At 44.1% G+C, this 21,202-nt stretch overlaps 7 protein-coding genes across 7 annotated transcripts; 2 read left to right on the forward strand and 5 right to left on the reverse strand. All coding sequences in view use genetic code 12, as the record gives it.

The window, feature by feature from the left end:
- Positions 1-112: 112 nt before the first annotated feature.
- Positions 113-4,981, forward strand: ESP1 (separase; the record flags this gene model as incomplete). The annotated part of the gene is made up of 1 exon (XM_002619629.2): positions 113-4,981. The coding sequence occupies one exon, from the start codon at positions 113-115 to the stop codon at positions 4,979-4,981; it is 4,869 nt and encodes a 1,622-aa protein (XP_002619675.2).
- Positions 4,982-5,180: 199 nt separating this feature from the next.
- Positions 5,181-7,445, reverse strand: MUB1 (Mub1p; the record flags this gene model as incomplete). Its single annotated transcript, XM_002619630.2, has 1 exon — positions 5,181-7,445. The coding sequence occupies one exon, from the start codon at positions 7,443-7,445 to the stop codon at positions 5,181-5,183; it is 2,265 nt and encodes a 754-aa protein (XP_002619676.2).
- A 960-nt stretch (positions 7,446-8,405) lies between these two features.
- On the forward strand, positions 8,406-9,140 carry FOB63_000788 (uncharacterized protein; the record flags this gene model as incomplete). The annotated part of the gene is made up of 1 exon (XM_002619631.2): positions 8,406-9,140. The coding sequence occupies one exon, from the start codon at positions 8,406-8,408 to the stop codon at positions 9,138-9,140; it is 735 nt and encodes a 244-aa protein (XP_002619677.2).
- A 15-nt stretch (positions 9,141-9,155) lies between these two features.
- On the reverse strand, positions 9,156-11,405 carry FOB63_000789 (uncharacterized protein; the record flags this gene model as incomplete). Its single annotated transcript, XM_002619632.2, has 1 exon — positions 9,156-11,405. The coding sequence occupies one exon, from the start codon at positions 11,403-11,405 to the stop codon at positions 9,156-9,158; it is 2,250 nt and encodes a 749-aa protein (XP_002619678.2).
- A 627-nt stretch (positions 11,406-12,032) lies between these two features.
- On the reverse strand, positions 12,033-14,387 carry CTF18 (Ctf18p; the record flags this gene model as incomplete). Its single annotated transcript, XM_002619633.2, has 1 exon — positions 12,033-14,387. The coding sequence occupies one exon, from the start codon at positions 14,385-14,387 to the stop codon at positions 12,033-12,035; it is 2,355 nt and encodes a 784-aa protein (XP_002619679.2).
- A 651-nt stretch (positions 14,388-15,038) lies between these two features.
- Positions 15,039-15,935, reverse strand: SEC14 (phosphatidylinositol/phosphatidylcholine transfer protein; the record flags this gene model as incomplete). Its single annotated transcript, XM_002619634.2, has 1 exon — positions 15,039-15,935. One exon carries the CDS (start codon positions 15,933-15,935, stop codon positions 15,039-15,041), a length of 897 nt encoding a protein of 298 aa, XP_002619680.1.
- A 314-nt stretch (positions 15,936-16,249) lies between these two features.
- Positions 16,250-20,608, reverse strand: BUD2 (Bud2p; the record flags this gene model as incomplete). The annotated part of the gene is made up of 2 exons (XM_002619635.2): positions 16,250-20,092; positions 20,531-20,608. The coding sequence occupies 2 exons, from the start codon at positions 20,606-20,608 to the stop codon at positions 16,250-16,252; spliced, it is 3,921 nt and encodes a 1,306-aa protein (XP_002619681.2).
- Between the last annotated feature and the right edge of the window lie 594 nt (positions 20,609-21,202).

The raw sequence follows: 21,202 nt of genomic DNA on the forward strand, positions 1-21,202 counted from the left end.
TAGAAACACTAGTGTGTGCAGTTTTGTTTATGTGACCCAGAGCGTCTTCATACATCTGTCTCCAGTGAGCCTTTCTCTACCCTTCTCCTTCCTTTTGTTTGGTTCTTTCTTCATGGCAGATTTATCCACCAGAGACCTGTTGCTTCATACACTTTCTTCTCATGTGGGCCGCTACCTGAACCCGTTATCGCTACGGAGCTCAAACCTGAATCTGTACCGGTTACCTAAAAGCGAACTTTTGGACCAGAAATGTCTTCAGATCATCAATTCGCCGTCTGACCCAGAATTGGTGTCTCTTGCTTACAGGTACCTCTACTTGCAAGCATCTTCAAACATCCGTGATTTGGTTTCTCAACACCAGCGCTATATAGTGCAATTATCTTCGTCTAAAAAACACACTCTTGTGTTGCAAGAACTTTGGACAGTTGCCCTGGTTTTGCAAGGCTCGCGCAAACTCGGGCAGTTTTCTCTTTCATCATGGATGTGTCTCGTGGACGGATTGTCTCCGCAAAATGTGGAACCGTCTTTAGCATCCTTCGTTGTGTCTCATCATTTTTTGGTTCTCCAGTCTATTCTTCAATACTTGTCCGCTTCGCTACAGTCTGTCGTCAAGGGTAGCTCGGCGATGACCTTGTCTGTTTTTGAAAAAGTGGCACAGTCTTTCTTATCTGACTCTAATCATCAGATGTGCATCTCCAAGTTTGCACCCAACACCACTGCCATCCAGAAATACGAACGCAACAATGCAAAGGTGGCTGCCGGTTTTCTAAAAGTTGCAAAGTTTCTCCGATCCAAATTGCATGCAAACGAAACGTTGACCATGGGAATTACTCTCTTGGAGCTCAAAACATGCGAATTGAAGATGCGAATCGGTCAATTTGACGATACATCCCTACCTGATTTAACAAACTCCTCTAATATTGCACCCTTCATCGACGACTTGAAGAGTGCTATTTCCTTGCATCCTTCTCCAGTTCCAAAACTTGAGTCTTCCATCAATTCATACTTAGTTTCCAGTCCCCGCTCGTCATCTCTCAACTCCATTCACGGCATCCTAAGTCAACTTCATTTTGTTGAAGATAACGACCTCTTATCAAAGCTTCAAAAATTGTTGTCAATAACTTCGCCAACAGAAGCGTGCGAAGCATTGAATGTTTCACTTTCGTCATTAGTGTCAGAAAATCCGAATCGTACTTCGGCCTTTCGTTCTTTGGGCGTTGTACTTCGATTTTTATTTTCCAAGTTTGATAAAATAGAAAAGTGTCAAGCGTTCATCAATATTAGCGATACTATCATATCCAAAATAAGAACTCAGTCTGCAGATACCTCATTCAATGTCTACGTGACAGAGGTGTTATCGCCACTCTCAACGATCCTTTTTCAAATGAAACAAACAAAAAGAGTCAAGCAAATTACGAAGCTATGTTATGAAGCTTCTCACTCTCCGGAAGCTCTTAAACTTTCCGCACAGTTAGATCTCTCCACTACAGATAAAGACATATCAGATCCATCTAAACTTCAGAATCGCATTAGACACGTTATTTCGCAGTTGTGTTCTTTCGATGACCTTGAAGATGCCCTTGATGTCTTAGATAAATATACTGAATACTGTCCAGGTCATGATATTGTTCCACTCGTGATTATTCCAATTGTTGACAGTTTGTTTCAAACCACGAAGTCCTTCCAAGCAGTACTAGACCCAGTGCTGAAATTGAACCCTAACCTCAAAACTCAGTTGATATCGCTCATGATTCAGGATTTAGATCGCAGAGGATCGGAGAAAGCTCTTCGTATCCAAAGTTTTGTGCAGCAATTTCTGGATGAAAACACTCCGAACTTTCTCCATCTTTACAAAGCTGCATCTCTTGCAGATACGCTTAGTATTCCAAATCTTAACCCGTCTACTCCTTTTGAAGCTTTATGCACAGCTGGGATCTATATCTTCTGTCTTTCCAGAGGAGCCGGTTCATACGAAGAAATATTAAAGCTGGCTAAAAACTATTTAGAGTGTTGGTTGAACCTGGAAGAGAATACTCAGCAATCATCTGAGATCGAAGTGTTCAATGAAATTATGTTTGAGCTTTTTCATCTTTCACATTTCCAGTTGGTTCAGCTGCTTACTGAAAATTTTCTTTTAGTGACTAAAGCGACTACATATGCGGTGTTGCAACTTGAACTTCTTCTATGCCGCTCTATGCTTGAAACAACAAACATATCGGAGGTACCAAGTGTCCTTAAAAGAGCTGGTTCTCTTATGAAGGGGTTAAATACTAGTGACAGAGGCATTAGTTATAGCCAAGTGGCTGAGTGGAAACTTTTGCAGTTTGATTATTTCATTAGCATGAAAGACATTGGCAAATCGAGCGAAAAGTATCAAGAAATCCTTCAGTTCCTTGATACAAAACCAGGATTCAATCTAACTGAAAGCTCACATAAGCTAAGCTTCAATCAGAAACTTGGCAATTTTTTGATTGTGGCTCGCTTTCTGATTTTAACCTCGAAAATGAACTCATTAAACGGTGATTTTGTAACGAGCTTAAGAAATGCCAAACTCGCCATAAAGATATTGAATTCCGTTTTACGCAAAATTAATATGCTGGCAGAATTAAAAGAAATCAGAGAAGATACTAACTTCTTCATTTCGCAAGCATACTTTCTGGCATTTGAAGCATCTCGTCATTTGGGTTTACTGAAAGATGCTATGTACTATACGAATGAACTCAGGGATTTTAATTCATGTTGCAAGTATCCGATCTTCAAGGCTTTTTATCATTTTGCACTTGCAGTATTCTATAGTTTTGCTGGAAGGGCTGAACCTAGTGATGAAGAGTTTATGCTGGGTCAAAGCATAGCAACCCAGATTGCATGTTCGGCTACCGATACATGTATGGCATTATCATCCAAGTTGATAACGTTGTTTAGTGGTGATGGGACCTTTGATGACGACAACTTACTCTCGGACGCTTTGGAAAGGTTTGAAAGGAGCTCTAATTTACTAATTGGTCTCTCCTCAAAATATATTACCAAGGCAGCCCTTGGTCTCGACTATATTGTCTTCTTCAATTTTTCGAAACATCCTTCGATTTCAATTGATAATGATAGACGAAAAATGTTGTTGAAAACTACTTTGGAAGTCAAGGAAAAGCTACAGACCTTAGAAAAAGCGTTGTTTGCCGATTGCGGCACCAATATCAGATGGACAGCAAAAATTTTGCCTAGTGCTACTTACTCGACATGCGATTTCAAAGATATTTCCAAAAATCTTTCTTTTTGCAAAGAAATTTTGTTAAGAATTGCCCAAGAAGATGATCAACTAATGTACTTAAACGTTAGTCTCACACGTTATGTATCAAGCTTATTGTCCTGTTGTGTGTTCATGCTTTCTTTCGTTGCCACGATGAAGGAAGAGTTTGCTTTTGACTTGCTCAACACCGTTACTTCTCTACTGGATTTTGCAAAAGCCTTGCCATCTGCTAACCAAAAACTTTTGATTTCAAAAGATAATACTAAGAAAAATAATGACTTGATGCCATCAAAAGGTGAAGCAAATGAACTACTAATTCTAAATGATAAGACAATTAACATGAAATTGCAAAAATGTCTTCCTGACTCTTGTGTTGTCGTTTCTTTGGATATATGTGAGTTATCAGGAAATTTAATCATAACCAAATTTGAGTCTGGTCAGACTCTTCCGTTCGTCTTCAAATTGCCGTTCAGGAAGAATAATGGAAGTTTTAAGTCTTTTGCAGATATTTCGGCTTGCCTACAACGCATAATTGAAGATAGTAATGGTTCAACCAAAAAAAGTGTGACAACATCCGTGAAAACTAAAGAAGACCGCAGAAATTGGTGGAAAATGAGATTTGAATTGGATCAGCGTTTGAAAAACCTTTTGGATGATGTGGAAGATGAGCTCTTGAAAGGGTTTAAGGGAGTATTTTTCTTCACCGATCGCCAGAGTCAGGAATACAATGCTTTCAGAACTCGACTCAACAACTTTTGGTCTTCATTTCTCCAGTCTATCGGTAATGAGCAACATGCTTCGCTTCAGTTGAGTCAAGGGTTAGTGGACCTCTATTACAATCTTCAATTTTTACGTCACGAGAAACATTATGCTGACATAAGAGACTTGGTTACGTATACTTTCACAGAATTGACCGGTAGCAACGATTTCGCAAGGGTGTCCTCTACAATGACAACCACACTACTATCGAGTATTCAAGGACTCTATTCATTTGCTGCCACCAGCAAGAATGAACATATTTTTCTCATTCCCAGCAACGCATGTGCCTCATTTCCTTGGGAATCCATGGAATGTTTACGGGGAAGATCAGTGAGTAGAATGCCAAGCGTCTCTCAATTGATAGACTTACTTTCGCTTCATCCAGGCTTCAGCTTTCCGGATACAAAGCCAGAGAATATTTTTTACTTGGTGAATCCTGGTAAAGACCTTCCAAAAACTGAGGCCGAGTTTGGGCCTCTATTGCAAAGTATGCCAAATGCATCAGGTCTCTGCGGAGAAAAACCTGAGGAAGAACATATGTTAGAACAGCTCTATAGTAGCAAGTTGTTTCTATACTTCGGCCATGGTGGCGGAGAGCAATATGTGCGTGCGTCTAGGATGATCAAGAGAAAGACAGAAAACAACACGAATATGTTGCCGCCGGCACTTCTCATGGGCTGTTCTTCGGGTGCTTTTCAAGATAATGGCAACTTGGAAGCGACTAGTAACATCTTTTATTGGTTGTCATGCGGCTCGCCCTTAGTGGTTTCAAATTTATGGGACATTACAGACAAGGACATTGACAGATTCAGCATGTCTGTCCTATACAAATGGGGATTTTTCACAGAGTCGGATAAACAGCCTGCTGCATGCGAAGACATATGCAAAGCAGTTGCCAATAGCAGAAACCTTTGCACACTAAGGTACTTGAATGGAGCAGCACCAATCGTGTACGGTTTACCTTTCAGCTATCGTTAAGCCGTTTTCAAAAACTATGGAATATACATTTAAGGGATACTGCCCTCTTGATGGCATACACTTTCGTATAATACCAGGTTGTGGCTGGAAGCCACCCGAGATTTTACTAATCTTTACCTAAAATAGACATTAATGCATAGAAAGGAAAACCAAATAGGCGAAGAATCGCTGGTTCCTTCACCAAAAAAAATAAGGGACCTTACTGGGATAAATCTCCCGTATTCGAATTGAGCCCTTCGGAGTCTGAAGGCGCAGTGTTAACTGTGGCAATTTCATGAGAGGCATCATAATTAGTGGCACCAGAAGTCGCCGTAGCAGTTGAGTTTGTAGATGCGTTACTTGGGACACACCAATTTCGGTGGCAATGCCAAGCACGCATTTGACATTCTCTTGAACAATACTTTGTGCGCTTGCATTTTTTGCACTTGCTAAATTCTTTAGGGTACTTTTCCCACTTGCCACATTCAAGATTGCCACATTGTCTCACACCTCCTTTAAAATCATTGCGACGGCACAGGTTTCTCATGATGACACCAGACCAGTAATACATATCTGTGCCAGCCAAAAAAGTAAATTTTTCAACCATCGGGAACAAGTTAACCTTCTTGTACTCGATGAGTGACTCGTCGTAATCACAATCTTCCCTCATATCATGATCTATGTCAAAATGTTGGTAAGTCTCGTAGTCCCATTTTCGCGAAAGGTACTCTTTTTGCTCCAACCGCTTCCTTATAATAGTATCGCTCAAGGACTTGCACTCTGCCTCGATGTATTTGTTGACCTTGTCGCTAATGTGAAATAAAGCAATATCCCGGCTTAAGTCATTCGTAATAGACTCAGCGTCAATAATGGAATCATACAACTTGTTCAAATAAGTGGAGTTCTGCGCAGTCACGGTCACATTGTCATCAAAGTTAGATAAGTAGTCATCTACTTCATCATCAAAGCTTTTCTTACGGTGATCGCTATCTTCGTCAAAGTCGTCCAAGTCATCGTCAAAGTCGTTTGCTTCAGCATTTTCGGTCAAGCCTTCATCGTCTGGTTTGTTGTACAAGTCGAGCTTATCATCTCCCAAATCAAAATTATCATTGCGGATGTTTAAGTCGCTCAGCATTTGAGGCGAGTTCGAAGGAGAAGGATTGAAGCGTTCAATATAGGTGTCTGAGTTTCCACTCATAGCTGCAGATGAGTGGGGCAAAGCACCAGGGGAAAAGAGTCTTCCTTTTCGTGATCTCGGGGTAAGAGTTTGGCGTGAGGCAATGTCCATTTCTGGCCGCATTTTCGCCTTCATCTGACGCTCAGCAAACATACGCAACTGCTTATCACGAATGCTCATGTCGATGATCAAATGCGTATTCTGCAATACTTCCTTAAGATATGGATACTTGGAGATGTAAGCTAAAAGTTGCAAACACCACACAACATCGTCATCGCGCGGAATCACCACGCCGGTTTCAGTAAAGTTACGCGGAGCGATTTTCGAATGGATCGCTGAAGAAAAGTGCGTTGCCTTTTCGTCTTGTAAGTACAAATCGGAGAGGAACTGCAAGTTGTTGTCCATATCATACTCGCGCTGGAAGGCACCCTGGTCAAGGTCATCACCTTCTTTTTCCTCACGCAACTTCTTAATAATACTGATGATGAGGAAACGTCTTCGTATGTCATTGTTGACCGAGTTCCGCCCAGACTGCTCGGGTGCATGGTTGCCACGGATAAGTTTGAAAAGTTGGTCAACGGAAAGGCTATCGAAGTCCTCACTTGTCAAGCTGTTAATGTGGCTGTTGCTGAAGTAACCCGAACGAGCATCGGGGCGGTCTGCTCTAGTGTCACGGGAGCCAACCCGAATGGAGCCGTCATGTGCGTCATGCGGGTTCTCGACCTGCGAAAGCCGCTCCGCCTCTGGGGCAGCGGGTGGGAAACGGATATTCATGTACGCGGCACTCTGGGTTTCGTCTGCAAAAGCGCTGACGTAGGAAGGTTGGCCCTGGTAGTGCAAGCACAGCAGTGGATCCTGAGTAGAAGAAGCAAGAGCCACAAAACTGCCCTCGTGAAGACTCATGTAGTTATCCAAGACGGTGGCAATAATAGGAAGAATGCCAGCACGCACTACTTTCTGGCGAATTTTCTCTGTTCCTCGAGTGCCCACGAGAACTAGACATTGAAAAGCTAATGTCCATTTCCAGGCAGTGAGCAACTTAATTTCGCTGTTAAAAATGGTGTCGTTCACGTTGTAAGTGGTATTGTGACACTCGTGAAGGATCTCTACCAAGCGTTCGATTCCGCCGTCGTTTGAGAGCGTTTCACGAACTTTGGCGCTGGAAGAAACAAGATAAGTCAAGTGGTTTAAAGAGTTGACGAGCGGTTTGTCTGCAGTTACATCCAAAGCACGACGGTCGTAGAGACTCGTTGTGATGGTGACTGCAGCCCGATTATTTGAGATGGACTTGTAGTTGGAATCTCTCATTCGAGGGGTTGGTCACGTAGATAGGAAAAAGTATCAGTCAGAGGAAAAACAAAACAGTGAATGAAGCAAGAGCTCAGACTCTAGTAAAACAGAATCACACGAGCGGTTGCTGGAGGTAAAATTTTGCCAAACAAAATGTGGTTGGGGTGTGGTCAAGAAAGATTTAGTATAGACTTTTGCTAGTCAACACTAAACGCAGAGACCTGGGTGGAAGTATTAATAAACGGTGCGTATAGGAGTCAAAGTCAAGTGAGTTCGGAATCACAAGTGACTGGTGCGATCAGAGAAGTAAGTAACTAATGTGATCGATTCGGAATTCAGATAATGGGAGTAATCAGAATAATAACAAAGGGGAAATCAGAAATATCACAGCGGCTGCTAATATTGGTATGGAAAAGAGGCAAAAATATCACGGATTCAGAAAAACATCAAAGCCGACGGAGTATATTTATGTTGGTAAGGTATGGAATTGGTGGCGCTGGAATACGGCTGTTCTCCTTTGCCGGAAATTGGGAGAATTTGCTTTTGCCACGTCACGTGCGCGCGGCCCTCATTTGTGGTCTGCAACGACGTAAGGGAAAAGAAGATGGAAACCCCAGAATAGAAGGAGTATAGAGCTGTTAGCACAATCCAAAGAGGCTATGGAGCATGATCCGGAAGTATGGCTTGCTCTCTCGAAGGAATAAAGCATAAAATGTTGGTGTGGTGAAGGTTCACGTGCGGCTGTGTCACGTGCGCAAATCCCCTTTTCCCATCGAGGATGTGGTAAGTCGAGAGTGATTGTGTACTACGCTCGTTAGAGTTGATCTACAGAATTGCATTCGACAAAGTAACGTAGCAGGAAGCCCTTGCAACAACGTGAAAAGGTTGGCTAGCTTGCTCTTTGTCTATTACTCGATTAGCTCGGATTTTGACAATCTGGCACTTGACTTATTGCCTCACTTGTCATTGTTTACTAACATGAATTCTTCGCCCCGCATATCGCTTGCAGGCGAGATGGGCGCCGGCCTTCTTGATGGTGCAGAGCGCGTCATGCGCGCTGTGGGCGCCTGGAAAAAAGGGCGCGTATACTCGTTCGCAGTGCCTCAGTGCCGGGAAAAAATCGCCACCGCCACCTACTCTGACCAATTCGAAGGCGATTATTGGGTGGCGCGCCAAACGGAATTCCGCGAGTTGGATCCAAGCACACGCCGAGCTGTGTTTGATTTGCTCATGCGTTACAGCGCAGGCAAAGCTGACTTGGATCACTGCCACACACAGTATGAGAAAGAGTACATCGAAGAGCTCGTTCAAATCCATCTCACCGAGCATCCACTTGCGGGCGCACCTGCACATTACTCGTGCTTCAGCTACTTGGCTCAGCTCGAGTACAAGTTGCAGTGGCCCTTGCTGCGCAGGCGGTTTTGTAATTTGATTCTCGTGGCGTGGCACGAATCGGGAAACTCCGCATATGTAATCAGCTTGGCTGTTTCGCCCGAGGTAGCTGGTGCGCGTCCTGGCAACTTTGTCGAGGCACAATATTCTGCCGTTGAGCACATCGAGTTTGACCCGGAGTCAGGCTCTCTTAGGTGGACCATGGCCACATGCTCCGATGCAAAAGGACATATCCCCTCCTGGCTTGCACGTATGTCTATGAACGGCGTTGTGGCGCAAGACGTTGCGCACTTTCTCCGGTGGGCAGAAACCACCAAATAAAGTCGATTAACATACCTAAACAAACCGCTCAAGCCACGCACGCACATCGTCTCCTAGACTATCTATGAATCCAAGATGGGCGTACGACTTTGTGACAGGGCGCACATGCTCACTTTCTCGTGGCCGGCGTCGATTGTAGTTTCGTATCACTAAGATGAACTTCTGCTCTTGGCGCACCACGTAGAACAACCAGTCGTTTGTTTTCGTGCTGGAAAACTTATGGAGGTGTTCTGCAGCCCCGGTGGAAGCAAACGCATTGCCGCCTTTTTTGATCAAAAAATGGTCTATGAGCTGATCGTGGAGATGGAAAAGTGCCGTGCTTTCCAACGGTGGAAGCGAGCTTTGGTAGCTGTGATGTATTCTGTCGTAGACGAAATAGAAAAAATCGTTGTCGGAAGAAACGCCTGGCGAATGTTTTGAAGGGCTTTGCGTAGGTCCAGATATAGGCGTCGTTATCGCAGCGTTAGCACTGATAGTTTGCTGGTTCTGGATTGAACTTGTTTCCGAACCATTTGTTTCTACTTCGCTCTCTGTTGCACCATCTGTTGTGCTTGAAACATGGTTATTTTGCCCCTTCGTTTGGGTAACACATTCCCCAAGCGAGTCTGCTGCCAGATCTAGTCTTTCCTTCAATTCCTCGTAGAAATCTGGCAGTCCTAATTTGGGAAGACCCGACTCATACACAAGAGCTATAAGAGCTGACCCATGCAAATAGAGCACAAGCAGATACTCGCGAGCACTTGATCCTAGGTAGATGAGGAATTGCCCATGGTCGGCGCCTGTGATAAAAGTTCCTTGCTCGGGTTCTGGTTCCGCCTCTGGTTCTGGTTCTGCTGCTTGCTCAGTCCGCCACGGTGCCAGGATTTGTTCGTTGACTGCTTGGCCAAGCATCCGAAGACCTGATAATGAATATGTGAACGGCAGAACTAGTGTATCAGCAAGATTTTCAGGTCTCAAACTATCGAGGGATGGTGCAAATGTCGGAGTGAAGGGTGAAATGGCGGCTGATGCTGCAGCTGGTTCAGCCTCTGGTTCTGAATGCTTAGTCTTTAGTTCTTTCTCCATTCGACAGAACATCTCTTTCACAGATTGAAGTGATAGTGGTTCTTCAAGCTGGTTGTGTGACGCGAGAAATTGGAGGAAGGAAGCAACACGGCACATGTCTTCTTGAGCCAATTCACCAGTCAGATAGGCAAGGCCCCTGTATTTGGGCGGAAGCTCATGATCAGGTCGTGACACGAGAGAAAGAAGAACAGCAGAGGGGCGAACGGCCAGATGATTGATTCCACTGTCTGATCCCGTTTCAGTTTCTCGGCGATTGCTTTTCGGCAGATCAAGACCATCGATGCTTTGCTCCGTCTTTTGTTCGATACCATCTACTGCTCCCTCGGCTTCTTCCTCAGGTACGCCCTCAATTTCCCCTTCTGTTTCTCTCTGAGATTCCTCATCTGCCTCTCTTTCCACAATGCTATCCACACACGCCTTTAACTTGCTCGATACTTCTATATCCAGAAGCTGGTGACCACCTGGAAACATGCCTAAAAAGCCATGCGGGTTAACTTGATTGGGCCATGCAAGCAGCAGGGGACCAAAAGAACTTCGGGCTGAAGCATTGAATGCATTTCTCCACAGCATCCAGTGCAGTTGGAGTACATCACTTAACCATTGTCGTCCGAAGAGTTTCTCAAGTCTCTGAATAGGAGGATGAAGAATCGAAAACCCTGCGTGTATTTGGACCATGATACATCGTACATGGGCAACCACAGCCTCCTGCTGTGGTTTCAAGTGGGGTGGAATGGCCACAAAACACGCCAAAAAGAAATCTTGCTCAATTTCCTCCACAATGAAAGCCCCACCAGAAAGCAGCACCACAAGCGGCTCCGAGCTACCGCCTAACTCATCAGCAAGAGCCTGAGACCCGCGAAGGAGCCCCACTATGTTCAAGGCCGTGACATCATTAGCATTGGAGTTTGAGCCAGATTGGTGCTCATCTTCTGTTTCTCTTGTATGGTAAGCTGAGTTTGTTTCTTTCTGTGAGTCATGTCGTTTGCTTGCCTCGTTTGCCTCAGTTACATCCGTATCTGTTTCGAAAAATAATATCTGGTGCTTAAGTTCGTCTATGTTCTCGCCTGAGGCCCATTTGGGATTAAAAAGCGTGATAGTTGAAATTTCTGGCGATTTTAGTTCTTTGGAAGGCGCCGCGGGGCTGAATACTGGTCCTTCTCCACTCAATCGCCCTATTAGGCTCGAAAGATAAGCACTCATGTCCCGTTGATATGGTATCTAGTGGTTAGATATGACCTCTATATACAGGTGGCACCTTTAGATTCTTTCTCGAAGCTGTTAATGAAACTTTCCATAATGAGAAGAACAAAGGGACTATCCCACTGGGTAGTATTTGAGTTGTACTTGATATTGGATACGAAAATTTGGCATCAGAAGTGGTTTTAAGCAGCAGATAAAGCCTTTGACCTATACCGTGCAGTACAGATATAGAGATTCTTAGCAAACTTGATGTTCTCAAACACAAGAAAATACTTCATGGCTTCCAGAGCAAGTTTGGAAAGGTGATGATTTTTTGATTAGCTTGAATGTATTTATGGTCAACTCTGGAGCTTTTGGAGAATATTTACCATTATTGTCATAAATTGTAATGTTCGCACTAAATCACAGTTATCTAAAGACTTGGCCTCTATTCTCATAAAGCTATAGTGGAAGGAATTCCACTCACTTTGGAAATGTAGTACAATAACTGATACCACGCTCCTCTGATTCTGAATTCATTGTAGATCCCAAACACATAATCATAAGATTTCATCAGAGGTCATAGTACATGCTACAACAGCACAGTAACTCCATAATTATATTCAGAATACACCAATAAGCATCTTGCTATGGCACCCAAAGATCCTGCCAACCAATGTTTTTTCTTACAGCATTGGAGTATCCTTCGTGGTGTTTCACCCAGATACGCGAAACACTGTGTTTGACCGTCTTTGGCGCTACATCCAACTGACTATTCAAATGGTCATATCTGTTCTTGAAGAAATCAAGCGAAGACGCCATACGCGCTCTTTTTGCTTTAACAGTGTTGAGTTCACTTGCAGAAACGTCCTTGAGCGTTCGTTTGGTCGAAATTCCAAGCGCGAACTCAGCCTCAAGAAGTGGAAAGAGCCACAGCCTCTTTTGTAAGATGCCCCTAGCTTTGGTTGTGAATGGTACTGGAGCTAGTTCATTCTCAAAAATTGTAAGCGTATCCCAATTAGGAGAAAAGACCAAACTAGTAGCATTGGTTTCTATATCCCGCTGTGTTTCAAGAGCCAAGCCCAACTTCTTTGTAATTCCGGCCAAGGACTCCACCAAGCGTCTTTCATGCGATTTTAAAGATGTTTTGATTTTCGAAGATCCAACCTCAGGAGACAACATCTTATCCAAAAATGGAAGAAACTGGCATGCATAAAGTTCCGGGCTGCTAGAGGAGCCACAGAATGCCAAGCGTACTTCAACGGGTAACTGGTCACTCACGCGTTGTACGACGGACTTGTTTTGCTTCAAAGTATCGAGAGAATCAAACTCAACAGCTCTGGCGTTGGGAAGAAGACTATTCTCTGTCTTCCACTTGTATGCATTGATTTCGCTGAATAACGACCAGAACTTAAGTGCCGTTAGCGTAGGATAGTTCCCAACCTCTTTGTTTCCCGCAGTCATCATATCATAATAGTACAACCAGTCACTTATTTCAGCCGGACGCACATTTGAATCGTCTTGAACATGAACAACATCAAGATACCGATTGAAACAGCCGCGTATGACTTTATCTAACGAGCCACTTGCAGCAGTCTTTCCTTCGTTAGATAGCATAATCTCGAGCATCACTTCGAAATTCTCATCTTTCGCCATGCGTGAGTCTCTGCGGAATATTTGGTCTACCAAAGCAAACCAGGATACCAGGGAATCTTTGGCTGCTAAAGCTTTTGGTCCTGCAAGAGCATGAAGGTCGGAGTCGAGTTTTCTACTGGAGAATTGCATGTGGTTTAAACAAGCTCGAATGTCCCCTTCACAAACCTCGAAGATCTCGGCAATTTCTTTAGCATCGAGACCCATTTTCTCTTTGCTGTTGACATTTTGAAGAAACTCCTTCACAGATTTTTGTGCTGCAATGTTAATGCGTCCCGAGTTGTTGCTCGAAACGGGACGTCGGAAAGGTACAAGTTCACAAAGTGGACGAAGCTTGTCCATCGGATTAGGACCCAAACGCACGTTTTGCGTGTAAATGTCGTTGGCGATGCAAATAATGGGTCTGTTCAAGACAAACTTTGACTTTTTCTTTTTTGGGTCTTCAGAACGCAGATCTAAAGCCACCAATTCGCTGATCACGCGAATGATGTCGCCGGCATTGATGCTGCAGTCGATTTCTTCAATCACAAGACACGTTGGTTTCCCACCTCCAGTCACGGAGTTTGTGGTTAAGGCATTTTTGATTTTGAGTTTAAGTGCCGCGGTGGCATTGGCAAAGCGGCCTGCGTTATCCAACGACTCAACACCATGCATTGAGTCCATGCTATTCGCTGCATTCAATTCTTGGACGGAATAGCCCATTTGCTGGGCAATTAGATGCACTGCTGCTGTTTTCCCTGTTCCCAGCGGTCCATGGACCAACAATACTTTGCGTAGTGGTCTCGATAGGTGATCAACAGCATCCAAATCCGTGGGAGCATGACCAAAAACGACCAGTCCCCATTTTCGAAGCCAATGCATGATTGCACGGTATTGTCTCTCATTACCAGCAGAACAGAGCTGCATGTATTTCGTTGGGCGATATTTTTCTGACCATACTTGGGGTAGCGGTGCTTGGGATGATTTTGAAGGCTTTGGTTGTGTCCTCCGGCGAATCTCCTCTCGGCTTTGTCGAAGAACTTCTCTCTGGCGGACACGTTCGTATAGAGTATCCATATCAAGAATGGAACTGGACTCGTCGAAGGATATGTCCACATTTTTCTTTTTTCTTGGTCTAAGCCGCAAGGATGTTCCGTTGAAAAGACGGACCTCCTTTTCCTTCCCTGAGAGCTCTTCGGGTGGATACAGAAGGTCAGATGGTTCAGGTGAAAGTTGGGCTGGCAAAGCTGCTGACAGACTGGGCGAATGCGGTAGATCCTGGTCGGCAGCAAACACCAAAGGCTCTTCAAGGCCCAGCTCCTGCGTCGGAGCAAAAAGAAGCGAATCTGAAAAAGAAAACGATTCGGCCATATGTGATGGAGTAGACGCGTTGGTGATCTTGTATAACTCGCGTTCGAAAAACACGCGCACATACAATCGGAGCTACAAGGAAATTCAGATTCACCTTTTTTGAATGTATAGATTTCAGCTTTTTCCTTCTTTTTTTATTTTATTTTTTTTAGCCAACCTTTTGCCTTTCTTTTCTCTTCAGCTGGTTTCATCTTGCAATGAAAGGCGCTTATTAGGACTGTAACCACCACAGCTCGATAAAGAAGATACGAGTCTCATACGTTTGTGTTCTGATGGGTAAAGTTTATTGTCATATTCAGTCAGTTCTTGGGATGTTGAGTGGAGTGTAGCTACAAGCGACAATGAACCTAAAATCAAGAACTAGCGGAGCTGGCTTTAAGTAGCCTTTGTGTTCCATCATTCCAGATGACCACACTTCCGTTTAACATGAAACAGTCTTCAAAAAAGACTGGAAATTATCACGAGGCACTTAGAGGAAGCTCCGTTGCAAGTTTCAGCGTTTATAGTTTTCTTTATAAGCAATGTCTCAGCTTCAGCGTACGTAGCTACTTAGCTCTATACCTGTTCTACAAGTGGTGTGCTCTAACGTCTTGTAACAGCAATCTATTCCGCGCATACTTACACCAATCAATTAATCTGGTTCAAAACACGCTACGAAATAGCACGTGGTGCTTCACCCTCAGGTCCAATGTACTTTGGGTCTCTCCATGGACCATAGTCGTTCATGTACAATTCCTCTTCCGTCACCTTAGAGGTACCACCAAACTTGGCAGGCAAGTTTTCAGCTGGAATCTGCTTAAGCAACTCCTTCTTGTACGATGAGCCCAAAATGAAAATCTTGGACACAGTGACGGGGTCTAAAAATGGCTTGAACAACTTGAATGCGGTCGAGAATCCAAATGGCGCATTGATACAGTAGAACTTACCCATTCTCTCAGGATAGTAGTCCTGGCCGATCTTCGATGCCTCTCTCACATATCCCACCACCTGGTATGCAGCACTGATGGAGATACCTTTCAAGTCCATGATCGTACACGAAGTTTCCACCAAGTGGCCCTGCTTTCTCGAGCAGGCAGGCAATCTGTTGCGCGTGAATGACTCATACTCCCACACAAGGTTTTTCAACATTCTCTCTTGCGTGGTGATCTTCAACATGTCTGGCAAGTAAACCTTACCCAACTCCTCAAAGTAAACAGGACGACCATCCTTGTCTGTCTCGTGGTAATATTGAGGGTACATCTTGGCCACAAGAGGCTTCTCGGTATAGTGGAAGTCCTCCAAAATGGTGTTTGTGCCAAACTCTTTTCTCCACTTTTCACATTCGACAAACATGGTTTTCGCCTTCTCCAAGTCGAACTTTCTGGCTCTCAAGAAGCGGAGCAACGACGCATCGTCCAAACGGAACTCGAACCCCATGGCCACCAATTGTTCTCTCAACTTGAGCATTATTGCCCTTTGCTCTTCGGTTAAATTGGAGGTGAAGCCCGTTTGGGTAGTAGGGGCGGATATTTGCGGATAAGACGCCAAAATTTCAGCTTCAGTAGGCATTGTACAGCTTAGTGATATATAGAAGCCAAAGAAAAGGTGGTATGATGAAAGTGATCACGAGTTGGAAGGAGAAACTTGTGGTGGTTTTTTTTTTCCTTTCACTTTTTTTATTTTGACACTGACGCACCTGCATTACTCTGGCATAGTCGGAATCATGGTGTCCTGCTTACATAAGCCGCGCACTGTCGTCACTATCTTGCTGTCTAATAAATTACACGGGAAGACATCTGTCTTTGGAATATGTCTTCTGGTAGACATACACAAGAACGTATAGGCAATTGTATAAATGAGTATATGTATATATTTATGTATACCTAGTCTCTCTTGAGCCATCTTTTGAACGGGTTTTTTGTTCCGCTTTTCAATATTGTCGACATGGACCCAACACTTTCCGACACCAGTATGGCGTCGTCTCCATTGTAACCCGATGGAAACTTCAACTTGAGAGATGATAGCGCATGCTCCGTTAAGCGTTTCTGACCTGGAAGCAATGCATCTTGGAAATGCGGCTCATAAAACACAATGGAGTTCTTATTACTGTCCAAGCACGCTCTATCAATAATATCATCGACAAACAATTCCCACATCTTTGTCGAGCCTTGTAAGTTGCGACATACTTCTGGGAACTGAAGCTGGTACGACAAATCATTGATCTTGTTGACGAGGTTAGTGCTTTGCTTCTGTAAGTCCCGGAGTGAGATGTTGGAGGTGATGAACGAGAAGATATCTTCATTGCTACGACAAAGAGATTTGATGAACCCTTCTGTCTCGTTATCGCCAACCAAGTCCAAAAATTCCGACTTCTCAAACTCAAGTGACCCAATCTGGTAAATGCTGCCTTCTTCGTTGACTTTCAAATCCGACTTATTTTCCACAATTGCGTCCCTATCTTGTAAAATTGTTTTTCGTTGTCCCGCACCACTGATAGGGCTGTTCACATTTGAGTGGCCTGGGCTCAACGTGGTGCTAATACTGGCAGAAGACGATCCAAACTTCGAAGATTGCGACTGCGACCGACTATGAGTGTCATTCAATTGCAAAAGATGGATAAACTCTGTAAGACGCAAATATTTGTCAATAAGATAGGGTGTGGTAGGCAATTCACTTGAGCTTGAGTCACTACTGAGACCCAAATCAAATCTTTTCATTTCATGGCTCAAATTCAATACCTTTTCGTTGAAGTCGTTCTTCCTTCCAGTTATACGATCAAAATATTCGTAAACTTCGTGTTCGTGTGCCTTCAAAAATTCGTTCATACGAACAAGATGCGGTTCTTTGTGAGTATTGAACTCCTGTCTGTTTGCAAGGTTCAATAAGATCTTTGCTATGAGAGTCAATGTCCTTTGTGCGTTACCGGTTTGATGAGTCTTAGTCAAATAAAAAAGCTTCGGATTGAGAATCGCAGGACAAAAAAACCTCAAAAATATGAATGCACTCAAACAGTTCAAAGATGTTTCTTTATCATCAGGATCACAGGCCAAATCTAGCTTCGTTCTGAAGTTTTTCAATTGGACCTTGATTTGTTTTGGTAAATCATTTGACGTAGAGTATATTCTGGACCAGATTTCCTCTGTGTACGAATACAAATTTTGAAAATTCTCTTCAATAGTGTCTTTCACTAGTTGTTCACGATCCCTTTCGGTATCTGAGTCATAGTCCTCTTCACTGTCGACATCCTCTTCAACGGCCTTATCCGTGAGATCCACATTTTCACCATACTTCGATTTAGCTTTTAGTTGCAATCTAACATATCTAGGATCGACCTCGCAAGTCTTTTTCTCGGTCGAAACCTTTTCGAAAAAGTTCCCAAAGACTTTCTCTAGGTATTCCTGGCCAATGCGCAAAATGTACTTCTCCAAGGATTTAGTGAAAATAGAAGAACCCCGGAAAAGAGTGTTGAACACGTTGTTTGAGGTTGTTGTCGTTCCATTCTTGTTTGTATAGTTTTTCCGTGTGACATTGTTGACAGCGACTAACTCTGTCTCTATTAGTGTCTTGAACCATCTGTCTTCTATACCTAGACTTTGAAAAATATCCAAGAGAATGAAACTGACATTCTCAAACTGCGACGTGACGACTGTTGAATTGCAGAACTTTATCAAATCCTTCATAGGACAATTGAGCAACATGCTCTCCAAGGGCCGGAAATCAGCTGGAGGTAGAATAAGATACTCTTTCAAATCCACAGTGAGTACCAATTTCCCAATAGGTACATTGACAGAGTCGTAAATAGGCAAACGAACAATGTTGCTTTGTGGTATCAAAGCCGACGCCGCAAGTGTACGTGAAATTGACAGCAGACCTGCAACGGAAATACCATTTGGTTCCGAACCAATGGTCATGGTTGAAGCAGAAACCAATTGCTGAGTCAAGATATCCGGAGTTAGATACACCGTACCCACTATGGCGTCACTTGCAGAGTGAACAGTTGAGCTGCTGCGCTTGATCACAATGTGGATCATCTGGGTCAGAATAGGCAAGTCTGTGGCAAACTCCTCTTTCCAGAACGGATTCTGCCCGAAAGGAACACATGCGGTTCGAGCCCACGGAAAGTTCCACATAACGACCTCAGCATATACGTTGTTCTTGTCGTGCTGCTGCTCATCAAACTTGGCCTCAATAATGTCGATGACAACCTTCTTTGAAACTCGAAAATGTTCACGTGGAAACAGCTCTAGTGACATGCTTGTGTTACTTTCAGAATTCGTAGAGTCTGAGATACCGCTATGTTCAATAGTCGAATCTGGATCAATCAGGTTATCAACGTCCGGCGCTGGTAAATGTGCACACTTTTCAGTGAAACTCCCAATGTATTCTCGTTTGCAGAAATAATTGAGACCAACAAACCAATCCTCCAAGTCGATGTGCAATGGGAATTCTATAAATATACGCAGGTTGCTGGCCACAGGGCGTCCTTCTCGTGTAAGCAAAGGTTGCATATTCACAGACTCGGGTGTAAGGGCAGAAACAGATTTAAGCACATTGTTCCAGCGCAATTCACGGATGTGTCCCACAAACAAGATGTTGGGAGCTCCGCAAATAGAGTGGTGAAGTTCTCGGATCTCCGAACCCAAGAGCATTTTCACGTCAATCAGATACAAGAGCGTTCCGTCTAGCTCGGTGATAAAGTTGAGCATTCCATTCAGTCGAAGCACACCCATGGTATAGAACCAACCTTCATTAGCCACATGGTCAAAATTCAGAGAAATAGGTGAGTTTACCTGAAGCAGATCGCCAGTTTCAGTAGCTGATTCGTGGAAAAGTGGCGGTTTCGGGCCAGGCACAACTTTGATGGACTTCGACTTGGCCGGAAGAGGGCCGTAAACCTTGAAACGACACACAAGCAACTCGTGTGGGTCTTCTGGGCCCGAACCGGCCTTGTTGAGCGCAAACCATTTCTTGGCCAAACCCAGCGGGCGCATGTTCTGCCATGCAAAAAGCGCCAGCAAAATGGCACCAAAGTGGGATTTCGAGGCGATTTTCAAGTACAACCGCACATTGTCGTAGGAACGCACAAACACCACCGGTGGTTCTTCGGCCTGCGAAGACGGGTCGTCTGATTTTTTCCCGAAACGGCGCCGCCCAGTACTCAACAGAGACGGGAAGATCTGGACCAGACAAGACTGGAGGTCCGCGAGCAAAACAGACACACGGCCGCCGTTATCCTGGGCCATAATGGCACCCTCGGCGGTTATCATGAGGCTGCCAGTCTGGCTCCACGAAACGCCGCCGCGTGACACGTTAATGCCAGGGCCCCGGAATGTGGCTTTATCTCTTAGTAGACTTTTGTGAAATGACGATTTCATGAGCGATCGGAGGGTATGGGTTGAGGTGGCGTTGGTGTTGGGGCAATTTGGAGGGCACGATTGGACTTTGGCAGTGAGAGACACGTCGCTGGAGTGTGAGTAAAGTTTGTTTGGTGGAGGTTTTTGTTGATCAAGACAATTCCCGTCAACGGGCCTGGTGCAGGATCCGATGCAGGCGATCGTAGGCGCTGGGCGGGAAAAAAGAAGGTGAGAATGTGGGGCCTCGAAAAGAGGCGCGTGCGGAAGCGAGACGAAAAACTTTGGGCGAGCGGCTCCAATTCGGCCAGCCTGTGCGGCTCGAAAGACACGCGCAGGAAACACCAGCCCAAGGCTTTCTCGAACATAGAACGGCTACAGGCTGTTACTCCAGCTGCCAGGGTCCATGCTCCTTGACAGGATAGCAGATTATTTTTTGCGGATCAGTCAAATCGCCGTATCGGGCGCCCAGCCAATTGTACAGGCGCCATGCGAAAAGTGCGCCAGATCTGCCAGGAACCACAATGGTAATTGTATTCGACAAGCGTATTATTACAGGTCACCAGTATGATGGAGGAGTAAATCGCTCATAGGGCGGGTTTGTTCCTCTGCCATCGGCACTTCTGCTGCTTTGGCAGATTTTTTTTGTCTTTAAGTTGTTCCTCTTCTCTGTTTGACACGGTTGCTTGGTAACTACAAACAGATCGTAAAATTAGCTTCGGCTAGAGAAAGCTTTCAGGCTTTTTTTCTCGCCAGCCGTGGCTCTGTGGGCAGGCGCAGCTGGAATCTTATTTTGTCTCTAGTGTGCATGACCATTGTCCGGTTATGAGTTTCGTGTGCCTTTTTAGTGCCAATGTTCTCGAACAAGATGTAGTTAAGTTCTAGCTCCATTTGTGGCTAAGAAGGTATAATGGGTTAAAGTCTTGGTCAATCCAAGATTGGTCGGAAGTGATCATCTAATTTTCGCTTGACGAAAAAGCATACCATGTAAATTAGTTTCCGGACCATAAACAGCTTGTGTATCTTTCAATCAAAATCAAGGCTCGCTATTTCGAGGTGTTACCAGAGATTCAATGCTTCACTCTGCGTACGTAACCTATCTGGTTCTATCGATGACATTAGAATTGGCTACTATTATTTGGCTCATTCACATGTGAGCTATGATGTGAATAAAGTTCCAGTGTTCACATAGAAAATGCTTTTGGGTTCACCTTGTTTGAAATAAGTACGTTTTAAGTTACAGTGTCAGTCCCTTACAATTACTTTTCATTAGAAATACTATAAATTATAAGATACTGCAATGTCATTTGTGATTTCGGGGACGTTATGTCGCAGTATCCTTTTGGGCGTCCATTTATGACAGAGATTTATTTGTCTATTACGATCAGAAAAGCAACAAATGATATCTATGGTGAAATAACAAGGCTTACTAAACTATAACTAGTACATGATGTTATACTACGGAATCAGCGAATTATTCGACTT

This window comes from Clavispora lusitaniae, assembly GCF_014636115.1.
Source record: "Clavispora lusitaniae strain FDAARGOS_655 chromosome Unknown tig00000003_pilon, whole genome shotgun sequence".
NCBI classification, from domain to species: Eukaryota; Fungi; Ascomycota; class Pichiomycetes; order Serinales; family Metschnikowiaceae; genus Clavispora; species Clavispora lusitaniae.